Genomic DNA, 12,395 nt, shown 5'->3' with positions numbered 1-12,395 from the left:
TTTTTAGGATCATGCATACATGCATTGTGGTCTTTGCACCATCCTGATTATATTAAATTGTTATATTCCTTGTATAATACAGCACCACTTGTTAGAGTATGTTTTCAATTTTTAAGTTTGAACATTTTTCCAATAAGCAATGAAACAAAATATAGGAACCAGTAATAACAGAACTAACCATTACGGACATTTCAACCACAAAAGGCCACTCAGACAGTCCACCAATATTCGTCAGTAGATACAATCTCTGCAGAAGTAAAAGTCATCTGAATAATTCCACATTAAAAGAGATCTGTAAGTAATGAAGAGCCTGCTGCTGGCAAACAAGTTTGCATTTTAGTGTTTTATGTACAGATTTTTGTGTCTGCTGCCCTTGAAGAATAAATTGCCTGTGTACATTAAAAAATTGGTAATCTGGTAATATTGCAGTAAAGAATGGCTGTCAGATCTGCAACAGATTCATAGTTATTAGGTATCTGATCCAAAAGAGGGCACGCTCAGGAGTGCAGCACACCATCACGCCTTAAAGGGCACTGCAGTATCAGCCTCCATCTACATGGTGTGGGAGTAGAACCGACAGTCTTCTCCATCAAAGGTAAGTTTGCTGTCTGCTATGCAACTAGCTTTGCTTTCAGTTTTTATAGCAGAAACATTAATGATGGCCATTTGCTAAACAAAACAGCGACACTTTAAAAACAGACCGCATAAGCAACAGTAAACTTTTCTTCCCTTGATACTCGACATTCCATGAAAATGCACAGAAACTCAACATTCTTGAAAATGTACAAAAAAGTCAACAGTCCTTGAAACTTCCCTGGAACTTGACATTCTTTGAAAATGCACAGAAACTTGACATTTTTTAAAAAAGTTCTGAAACTCAGCAGACCTTGATTGATAGTTTGGTAGTTGGTGTAGAGGATTCAGGCTGTAGTCTCCTGTAATCAGGGTACAGGTTTGAGCCTGAATAAGTTAACTAACCTGCCTCCCCCCAACTGGGGCATTTCACACACACACAACCTCCTCTTCTAACCTGTCCGTCTGCATTTGCTCATCATTCCAAACTGTAAGTTCTGTCATCCAAAACGGACCTCCTCTAAAAATCCTTTGCTGTGCTGCTCTGTGCGTGCATTGGACACACAGACATTGTAAGGCCACACACAGAGTGCATCCTTAAAGAAGACGTGTCATAAACACAAAGTGCGTTTTTAAAAGAGACATGTAGAATTAGCCCCCTGGCCAGTGGGCCCCAGGCAACTGCCTAGGTCGCCTTGTGTTGGATCTGGCTCTGCTTCCGCAGTGCAAGCAGCACAACAGAATCCATTCGGGTACATATTGGGGTAGTCTTGATTGCTGGACCTTATATTAGCAGTGCTGTGATTGTTCATGTTTCAAATAAAGTTTGTGTTGTGGACCTCTAAACATGCCTTATAATTAGTTTGAATGAGGATACACAGTCCATTAACTAGAGCAGTGTGTTAGTACCTGTTTTGTCCTTTCCATGTCACTGTTCTATAAGAATTGAGTTAGGATATATCTGTCACCTGCCTAGAAATTGCTGGAAAACAAGTTGGTCTTGTCAAAGTTGTGTAACGCCTTAAGAATTTCTCTGACCAGTATTTACGATGTAGCAGGAGAGTGCTGTCATCTTCTTGTCTTAGTTGGTTTAGGAGCATTTTGTGCCTACAAGCACACACACACACACACACACACACACACACACACACACTTGGAAAGCAGTTGTAGTCATGATGGACCTTTGTCATATTTCGGAACTTTCCCTTTCCACATTGAATGCAAGTGATTAAGATAAACAAGAGAGGTGTCCTTTTCCCCCTTTTATTATTTGTAGTGTATTTAGAACCATTGGCAAATAAAGTAAGAGACACAGAAATTCAAGGATTTAATTGGTGTAGTGTTCAAGAAAGGTGGGCTTTATTTGCAGATATTATTTTGTACTTGATAAAACCAGAATATGGCATCTTAGTATTGTGGAACATTCTGAGGCAATTCCATTTTTTTTTTCCTCGATATACAATTAATGAAGGTAAAACAAAGGCTACAGCTGTAAACTATGTACCACACATGAACTGGTTCAGCAGTACGTGTATTTATGAGGACATGACAAAATGAATGAATTAGGAGTATAGGTTATAAAAAGACGTTATGGCAGCTAAACAAAAGATGATTCAAGCACTGAGAAGCTAGGAGCTCTTACCCATGGGTAGCAAGGTAGAAACAGTAACAATATTTAACGTCCCTTTTATAAACAGGTCAGGCATAATTTATCGACCAGAGGAGAAGTTGTGGATAGTAATTAATAAAGAGCTGAAGGATTTTGTCTGGGAGGGGAAGAAGGCAAAGAGTTAAGTGGCATATTCTGATCCTTCCAGTAGAACAAGGAGGTTTGGGATTACTGGCTTTGAAGAGATATTTTAGAACTACACACTTAATGCTCTTATACACAACACAAGCAGAAAGACACAACACAAGCAGAAAGATACATTTCAGAATGGAAATAGATTATGCTGAAGCAGGAGGTAATTCAAGAAATAAGAAGTGGTATTTTGGATGCAGATTCTTGAGGAGAATAACAATCATAAAAAATATATTCATAAAGTAGTAGAAAGGAAGCAAAGAACTAAGCCAACATGGAAATGGCGAAAGGAGGTTTTGCCGATAGGGATGACTGTAATTGGGGGTACAGAAAAATAGACGAGGGGGCTGGATTTATTGGAGGAAGCGGGCAAAGGAACTAATATATTGGGAACAAATAATTAGAAAGGGATAGGTACTAGAATGAGAAGAGGCCAAGAAGACATTTGGACTGCAGGCTAGAGATTGCTTTCCCTGTCACGGATTATAGGCAAAGAGAAAGGGATAGGGGAATCCAAAATGAAAGACCTGCACTGATTGAGTTTTTTTAGTTGAATCTAGAACAAGCTGCTGTTAAAAAAGGGATAATTAGTAGGGTATATAAAATTGCATGGTAGTTATAGAAACCAATCAGGGGGGGGGGGGTCAGAAAAGATTGGTACAAAAGATTAGGTAAGCAGTTCACAAAGAAGCAATCTGAGGACATTTGTATGGCTTCCAAATATGCAACAAAATCTAGATGATTTAAGATTTTTGCAGGGAAGTGTGTGCATAGGAACTTTTATACCCAAAGCAGACTCTGAAGAATTTTTCTTCAGATGGCAAATGTCAGCGGTATAATGGGCAAGAAAGAGGCACCTGGGAACATGTGTTCTTGGAGTGTAATTTTGTTGACAGACTTTAAAAACTCCCTGCAGTGTACTCATGTCAGGAATACCGGACAAGCAGATGAGTATAACTAAGGAAATTATTTTTTTTAAAGCTGGGATACAGGATCTCGGTTGCCTAAACATAGTTAGGCTTAGATCTGATGTTGTCAATCTTCATTCATTCTTGACCAGAACCGACTCGGCCGTTGTATCAGGCTCGCGCCAGCCAAAAACTCTCGAGCTAAGGCTTACACACACTGCCTCTGTTCCCTTTATCCCAGATCTCATTTGCCACGTAGAAATTTGGACGCATCAGCCGCTGCTGTTAGCTAAGTGCTCGAAATATTTTGATATTTAGCTATCTTTCTACCTTTTTCTGTAGTATATTTCTACTCTATCAGTGTGAGCGACTGTATTTATGTCCTTTATCCCATTTTTTACCACAAGGTGTTTCTAATTTACCATCGGTGGTATTGGGCCTCTCCTCCCCTGTTACCATTGGTAATTCTTGATACAGTCGTTGGTATCCTTTCCTCCCTTCCTTCTTCCTTTGTCAGGGCTCCCATGGATGCTACTTCATTGTTTGGCCCAAAAGTCAGACACGTTAGCCAGGTGTGAGAAGGACGGGAAAACACTTTTTGCTGTAGGCGTGCATTTTTACACTCCACAGCGACCTTAGGAATCAGAGGAGTGGAAAGATGTGGTTCAAGAAGACCCAAGATCCTTTTTGGGTTCACACATGGTGAGTATTCCCCCTGAGCCAAAGGGGAGAACTCTTCTGGAAGATGCCCCTCCCGTGGCAGGGGGGGGAGGTCTGCGCAACCAGTCTTCCAAGGATTCCTTTTCTGAACAGCTCTACCAGCGCTCCTGAGCAGCGGCCCGATTGCTTAACTCTGGAGGCAGTCAGGTGTAAGATTTTCTCTACACCATGCAGTCTGGCACTCTATAACATCGGATTCCTGGGTGTAGACAATATTTACTAGAGGTCACCGCATTCCCTTCAATCTTTTTCCCAAACCACAAAGGCGAATCCCTGATGTTCCATCCAGTCAGAGGAATATAGCAGCACTAGAGATTCAAAAGCTGCTTCAAAAAAGTGTCATCCAAGCACTCCTACCAGACCAGATAGGATCTGGATTTTACTCAAGTTTCTTTTTAGTGCCAAAAAAGACAGGGGACTGGAGGCCAATCTTGGACCTCAGTGTATTGAACAAATTTGTACAACCGACAAAGTTCTGTATGGTCACGGTTCGGTCTGTCCTTCCATTTCTAGAGAAAGATGATTGGATGTGCTCTGTAGATCTTCAGGATGCATATTACCACATAAAGATGGGCAAATACTCCTGAAGATATCTCCACTTCTGGCTAGGGGCCAGTCATTACCAATTTCGAGCACTGCCCTTTGGTCTCACCACAGCCCCTAGAGTGTTCACAAAATGCATGGCTGTTGTAGCAGCCTAGTTAAGGCTGCAGGGATTCTGTGTGTTTCCACATCTCTAGACAACTGGCTCCTCACTGCCCCTACCACGCTTCTACTACTTTGCACCATGGACTCTGTTCTGTGCCTTGCCGAGTTCTTAGGCATTTCAATCAACAAAGAAAAATCACAAGTATCTCCCACACAGGACCTAGAATTCATCAGAGCAAAACTAAATACAAAATCCTGAGTGGCCTCCCTCCCTCATCACAGGTTGTTAAAGTTGAGGTCGCAACTTCAAGTGATACTCTCACAATTCAAAGTTACTGTTCGTCTGGTTCTACAACTTCTTAGGTACATGGCAGCCACAATCACTTTAGTCCCCTTGGCGGAGTACCACATAAGGCTGCTTCAATAGCTCCTGGATTCACAGTGGTCACTTTTAACTCACCCCATGTTTCATTGAATCCTAAAAATGAACTGCAATAAGGATTTATTTTGGTGGATGAAGTCAGAAGAGAATTTATGGAGTCGTCCCTTCTACCCCTCTCAGCCCAAGGCCATAGTGATCACTGATGCTTCCCTGATAGGGTGGGGGGCATTTTCAGGGAAAAACTGCCCAAGGCACTTGACCCCCCTTAGGGCATCAGTGTCCTAGAATGGATTAGCATTGCAACCATTCCAGTCTGCCCTTCCTTCAGGGATAATTGCTATCCAGTCAGACATGTCAGTAGTCTGGTACATCAACAAGCTGGGATCCAGGTCCTACTCTCTATGTCGGGAAGCTCTAAGAGTTTGGCAATGGGCAATTGCTTCCAACCACTTTCTAATAGCAATGCATATTTCGGGGAATTCCAGTGTGATTGTGGACAAACTAAGCAGGTGTATCCTTCTACTTCACTAGTGGTTTCTCAATCCCAGCGTAGCGACGAGAATCTTTCACTGATGGGTCAGCCTTGCTGTGACCTTTTTGCCTTTCCCATAAACCACAAATGCAGCAGCTACTTTGCCCTAGCCCTGCCTCGCGGGGATCCCCGAGAGATGCACTTCTCCATGATTGGCATCTGGGACTTCTATATGCCTTCCCACCAATCCCTCCAATTACCCAATTTCTGAGGAAAGCCCAACGGTTGAGAAGCAAAGTGATTCTCATTGCACCTTATTGGCCCCGTCAAGTCTGGTTTTCCTTTCTCTGGCCTCGCCTAGTTCACCACCCGTGGACTCTGGCTCCAACTCCAGATCTGTTATTGCATCCTCAGGGCTGGGTCCATCCCAGCCTTCAACATCTCAAGCTAACTGCTTGGATTTTCAACTTCCAGTAATTGCCAGGTGAAACAATTTGTCCTCCCCAATTCAAAAGATAGTTCTGGCTTCTCATAAACCGTTCACCAGAAGAATTTACCTCTGTGTTTTGATCCTTTCTCAGCTGCAGTCGATAAGATCCTGGAATACTTAGCTACCTTATTTCAGTTGGGAGCCTCAACTTCTATCATTAGAGTTTATTTATCTGCCATTTCATGGATTTGATGATCATTCTTTGATGTCTCACCTTCTTTGCAAAACTTTTTTTTAAGCGTGCTCTACATTTGAAGCCACCTTTCAAAGATTATGTAGTGCCTTGGGATTTAACCCTGGTCTTGCTGTTCTTAGTTCGTCAGCCCTTTGAGCCAGCAGCCACCCGTGACCTCAAGTTTTTATCCTGGAAGACCTCCTTCCTAGTAGCTATCATGTCTGCTAGGAGAATTTCAGAGTTACAGGCTCTATGTATGATGTATCCATATATATATATAATTTTTCACAAAGACAGAGTATCGCTAAGAACTAATCACTCTTTCCGTCCTAAAGTGGTGTCAGACTCCAATATCAACCAGACCATAGACTTACCAGTCTTTTTTCCAAATTTTTCAAACAAAGGAGATTACTGCTTGCACTTGTTGGACATCCACAGACAATTACATTTTTACTTGGACAGAACAAAATTCTTCAGAAAAATCAGACCAACTATTTCTATCCTTTTCAGGTACCAGATTGGGCAAACCAGTTTCAAAGGTCACATTATCAAAATGGTTGAGACTGCATTACATTTATATACAAGCAGAACAAACTCAATCTACCAACAAAAGTTAGAGCTCATTCGACAAGATCTGTTTCCACTTCAGTAGTCTTCCATTCCAGAACTTCTGTGGAAGACATATGCTCAGCTGCAATTTTGGCTACCCCTCATACCTTTTTCCACTCATTACAAATTAGACATGGTCTCCAGGGGAAGAGCATCCTTTGGCTCTATGGTTCTCAGGAATATCCTTTCTTAGGGCCACCCGGGATCTAAAGTAGCTGGGGACTCCCAACAGTCAAAAGTGAATGAAGATTGACAACATCAGATAAAGAAGTTATGTTCTTACCGTAAAGTTCCATCTGTGTTGTCAGTCTTCATTCATTCTTGACATCCCACTGTCCTGCCCCCTCCTAGGGACTCCTGGAGATTGGAAACTAGTCCTGGGGTTGTTATAGGGTTGTTGCTCAGACAGAGCTTCCATATTTTCTTAATGGTAGGTGAAGTTGATCTAAGGTAAAGGGAAGAGATACAGTGTGGGTAGCCTTAGCTTGAGAGTTTTTGGCTGGCGCGAGCTTGATATAACGGCCGGGTCAGTTCAGAGGATTCTGAACCGAACCCAACAGTGAAGAATGAATGAAGATCAACAACACAGATGAAACGTTATAGTAAGAACATAACTTCTTTTTCTGATGGCTGCCGAAAAAGCAATTACTAGAAAATGGAAATCTGTGTCTAAACCAATTGTATTTGTAGTAGTAAATATTGTAAAAGATAAAAGAACAGGGAATGGGATCTTCTGAAATGGTTAGAAGTAAACTACATACAAAAAAATGAAAATTGTGGGAATAATACATACAGAAAATGTTTTGGAGGAGGAATGAGGCTTTAGAGAAGGCAGGAATTTAATTTACGTAATGTTGGATTGATTATATTGTATAGAACATGTATGATGTATGTGTGTAAATGTGAAGTTGTTAGTATGGTTTGATTACATTTATATAAATAAAGTTTGCCTGCATCAAAGTGATGATTCAGTAAAGGTTTGTTTTTAAAAAATAAGAAGCAGATTTCCTGGTTACTATATTTTTATGTAAAACATTGAAAATTCATTCAGTTTTATGCCTGAAGGGAAGAAAAAGAAGAGAGAGCATTTTTTTCTGAGAGAGTGGAAGTTAAGTTCATTACCCAGTGGTAACTGAAAGAAAAAGTGATGATTTTGAGAACATGATATCCCAGGATCAGGGAAGCTTTATTCTTTCTATCTTGAGCTGTGTTCATCCTTGTCTTTGAAATCAGAGCCAGATTTACTCTGTGGTATTTCAGTTTCTGAGTTCTCAAATGAGTTCACATATCACAAGGTTCATACTTTGCAGTGCCGGAATTCTTTTCTTTTGTTCGTTTTTCAAGTTGGTTTAATTTTTTTTCTGCCTAGAAAGCAGCTTTTTAGTTATTGTGCGACTCAAAAAATTCAGAACTGCAGGTTCTGTAGTGTAAAGACCAATGTTAATTTACAAAGCCCAAGTGTAAATTGTACAAAATTACATACTTTACTTGGACAGTAACAGTATGGTGCTATTTTAATAAATTCAGTTGATCTCAAAGTAGTGTCTTTTTTTTTACATTGTCTATTGTAATTTGCACAAAATCTACATTGTTACTCAGAGTAACATCTGAATTTATATTATCAGCTTACTGTTTTACAGTTCTTTGGAAGTACTGATTTATAATGTAGATATGCTCAGAACTAATAAGTAATCAGTTTTACGTATCAGGGATATCAGAAAATCAAAGCAGCTTATTTCTTCCAGCAGGTGCCACTGAAAGGACTGAAAATACGTTGGAGTCTGATCTGACAGAAATTTCTGGCCTTAATAATACACCATCAACAAGGGAAAGGCTACAAAGGGCTTTGCTGGCCCTTGGCAAATTACAGATCAGGAAGCAGCTTTAAATTTTGATGGTTTGACACAGGCTTGCAAGTTGAAACAGGTATCCATACACAAGTACTGGTAGATTCTGAATTATTAAAATTGAAGTCCAGCAAACAAGGCATATCCCATACAGACCTCAAAACTAAACCACTTGAAGAACAGAGTAATGGCTGATTATTATTAAAATGCTCCACTCATGGTTTTGCTCTTAGAATTAGTGTCCGTTAACCCTAGAATATAGTTTGAAATGAAGTAAGTGCTCTGTTAGGTTTGAGAGAGTGGGAGATCTGGTAGCATTCTATACCAGGCCTCGTTCATACAGAAAATCTGAGTAAGTTTTTCTTTTTATGAATTATCAAATGGGCAAGATATGGAAGATCTTAATTATTAGGCGGGATGAAGAACAAACTGATATTCTCTTGTTTTTTGGAACTGCACCAGACAGTGGAGGTACTAGATACAGGTGAAGATTAGAGAAATACGCTTGTTTCTACATTATGCTGTTTTTTTTCATTAAGCGAACTATTGTCTTGCTGGTCAGAGATGACATTGTTGGACAAAGACAAGGCATTGGTAGAAAATTAGGACCGCTTTTGAAGTCACAATGAGAAGGCTGCAGAGCTCTGTTACTGATTTCCATGTAGTTGTGCAAATTTCTGACAGCAAGAGCTTTTCTTGTCTCAACACAGAATGCTGCAAAATGTTATGGACTTAAGTTGAAGTTGATTTGATTCACATATATTCACATGGTAATATAAGACAGAATCTGATAAATGATCAGCAGGAGCTTCTGTAGAAAAGGAGGAACTTTTGTAGATGAGAAGACGTTTCTTTACCAATGGAAAATATGTAAGCTAAAGATTCCTTTTTGAATAGAAAGTAAGTTAAAGAACAGTCATAAAAAGTGAATGGCGCAGAAGAAGGGTGTAATGCATATTATTTTGGAATATGCATGAAGTATATTGAAGTATGCACACAATGCTGAGTAATGTTGACTATTTCAGTAAAAAGGGTTTATGTATTGTAATGTGTCTCATACAGTTGCTCTTTTGTTGCTTGAACCTGCATTTTGTATAGTTTTTAAAAATAGCAGTTGTATCTTTTCTCTTCATGCAGTCCTTCCTACTTCTATGATGCACTTCTTGCATCCGTGTTTGTGCATTATTGCTGTTAGTAACATACCCATGACATGTTCATCTGCACAGCTTATTTGCAAGTACCCGTTTCTTTATCAATTACAAGTTGGCATTAATCCACATCATATGTACACCAGTGCTTTGTTTGTTGTACTTGCCCTTTTCAGTCACAATATGGTGTAAATGCTGTTGTGGTTGGCAGACACTTAAGTAAGCTGTAGTGTTCAGATATTTGAAAAGGCACCACATTCAAGGAGATTGCTACATGGGGGGGGGTCCATACCACTGTGGTGCAGTGAATATGAGGTTGATTGTTTTAGATACGAGAGTGCAAATAGCATGGCCTTCGGCATGAGAACATGTGGGATTTTTGCCACCCGTGGCAAAATGTACATGTCCTGTATTGCTTTGACTACATGTGTCTTGAATTGACAGATTTATTTTTTGACTGATATATGTTTGATACAGTATTCTTCAGCTAAATATCATAGATATTTATTAGACTAGAGGACTGAGAAGTCGGAGCCTAGTTGCTGTGGCATTTTGTAGAGTAGCAGAACATTGGAGACAACAGACGTATACTTCAGGAGTTGCATCATCATTTACTTGGAAAAAGAAAAATGCTTACCTCCAACCTTTCCATGACCTATAAAAGATCACTCTGAGTACACAATTCAAGAGGCTTACCTTGCCTTTAAGAAAGGAATGATTTGAGAGGTGCATCTTAACCAGCACTGAAAGATTTTTGCTCCATTGACTTTATGATGGCAGAAAGATATGGTCTATTTAATGATCTGGACTTTATAACTGTTTACATTCAATGAATGAAATTCAGCAAACCGTAACCATCTGTATTAACAGAGTTGGAAATGCTGAGTTGTAAGCACATAGTACTTCAGTTGTAGAACAGTTCCTCATATTTGAAATGTAGTCTCTGCCAGTACGAGTTTGTTTCTGTCTTCAAGACTGTATTTAGCTCCCAGAGTATTTGTCAGCAGTTGCATCTTATTCCATGAGATGGAAAACTCAAGTACGTTTTTTTTTTATTTCTTTGTCAAAATTGCAGTTGGAGCAATCCAAGTGCCTTTTATTTCTTCCTCAAATGTGGAATAGTGAACAATTAAGCTACAGCATAACAGCATCCCATTCATCCGTTATGTCTTTGTCCCTCTGGCTATTTCTGCAGTACCAAGTTTTTGTCACTGAGGAAGTTGCGAACATGTTACTAGTCAGGAGCATAACTTCAGTAGAAATGTTCAACATTTGCTGGTGCTTATCACATCAAGCCCGTTTGTAGTTCCCAACATCAGACTTTCCTTGCGGAGGACCGAGTGGGCACTGAAAAATCAGTCTAAATAAGCAGCATATTCCTTGTTTGACCAAGTTTACACTGCCCTGTCTTAGGTGCTGTATTAGTCGTAGCAGTTAGTAATGCCCAGGAGCTACTTGGTGCCTTCAGAATGGGAAATTTCCATGCTGAAATGGGAACAGCACCACAGTATCCAGCAGTGCTAGAGTAGGTGAGGTGAACAAACATTTTGCTGCTTTTCTTTCCTTATATTGTTTTGGCATTTCATGTCTTCTCTGTTCTCCAGCTAGGCTGTTAAGTCAGAGAACTAGTCCGGACCCAGTTGTGTGTGTTATGTCACAAGGTCTGGGATTGGAACTTAGTTTAACTAAAGCATTCTAGTGCAATGAAATAGTGTCTTCCAGACTACAAAGTTTAGTTTGCCTCACTTGGTGAATCTCTACTGGTTCTCCTTTAGTAGTAGTTCTCCATGACTGAATACATTTCCATCGTGGTTTAGCTATCAGCTGGTCTGCAAACTTCGGGTTTGCAGTCGTGAACAAATAGGTTTTGTTCCCTAAGGTGGGGCAGGTAACTGAATTTATGCCTTCCTTACTTTCTCCAGTACTGCACTGGATGATTCTGAAGGAACAGAAGGACAGAGAATGTGTGATGCCTTCTTTTTTGATAGTTCCATTGAAGATTGTGTCTGCAGTAGCTACTGTTGAAGCTGATCAGGAATTGGAATTGGAGGGTGGCATTGTAACAGCCACGAATTTCACTGCTTGTGATGCAATGTAATTCATAGTTTTTAATGCTCATGTGGTTTGCTGCTGCAGTCATTACTGCAAGGATTGTGCTGCAGATCACTGTGGGACCAGTTAGACATTCAGAGCCCAGCTTCCCTCACCAAGGCCAGTCCATGCCATGTTCACCATGGATGTCTCCATGCTTTTGGTGGAAGTGCTGATGTAAGGCCATTCATCATCAGCTTGCCTTTTTTTGTGTTTGTGTGTCACTTATCACTGTGCCCCTGCTTGCCTGTCATCAGCCCCCTCCCAACCAGTCAGACAGAGCCAAGCCTGGACTAGAAAGAGCCATAATTCAGTAGCCAACAGGGTGGTTCATGATATTTTTGTATGCAATTCTAATTTCCTTGCACACTTGGCACAGTGCAGTGGAGGGGGCATGCAGTCAACAAAGGATGTCCCCTCAGTTCCACAAGTGAAACGATGCCCCTCCCCAAAGAATGGAAGGTGATTTTCCTATCTCTGCCAGGAAAGTTTCACTTACCCAGTGTACTCCTGAGTGTGCTTACAAGTAAA

At 40.4% G+C, this 12,395-nt stretch overlaps 1 protein-coding gene across 8 annotated transcripts in view; it reads left to right on the top strand.

Moving 5' to 3' along the window:
• Positions 1–12,395, top strand: part of WDR26 (WD repeat domain 26) — a 2,773,460-nt gene that overhangs the window by 2,597,710 nt on the left and 163,355 nt on the right. For 3 of the 8 annotated variants that reach the window (XM_044058793.1, XM_044058803.1, XM_044058785.1), the window contains exon 14: positions 8,524–8,704. The exons of 4 other annotated variants lie outside the window; for them this stretch is intronic. In XM_044058793.1, the coding sequence (XP_043914728.1) occupies positions 8,524–8,666 (143 nt within the window). In that variant the 3' untranslated portion in view covers positions 8,667–8,704. The remainder of the gene's footprint in view (positions 1–8,523; positions 8,705–12,395) is intronic. One more of the 8 variants, XM_044058809.1, reaches the window with a different exon arrangement.

Source organism: Protopterus annectens, chromosome 1.part2 (assembly GCF_019279795.1).
Source record: "Protopterus annectens isolate FY-2018-M chromosome 1.part2, PAN1.0, whole genome shotgun sequence".
NCBI lineage: Eukaryota > Metazoa > Chordata > Ceratodontiformes > Protopteridae > Protopterus > Protopterus annectens.
The sequence above is the reverse complement of the archived record's forward strand: the minus strand, read 5'-3'. Positions and strand labels throughout refer to the sequence as shown.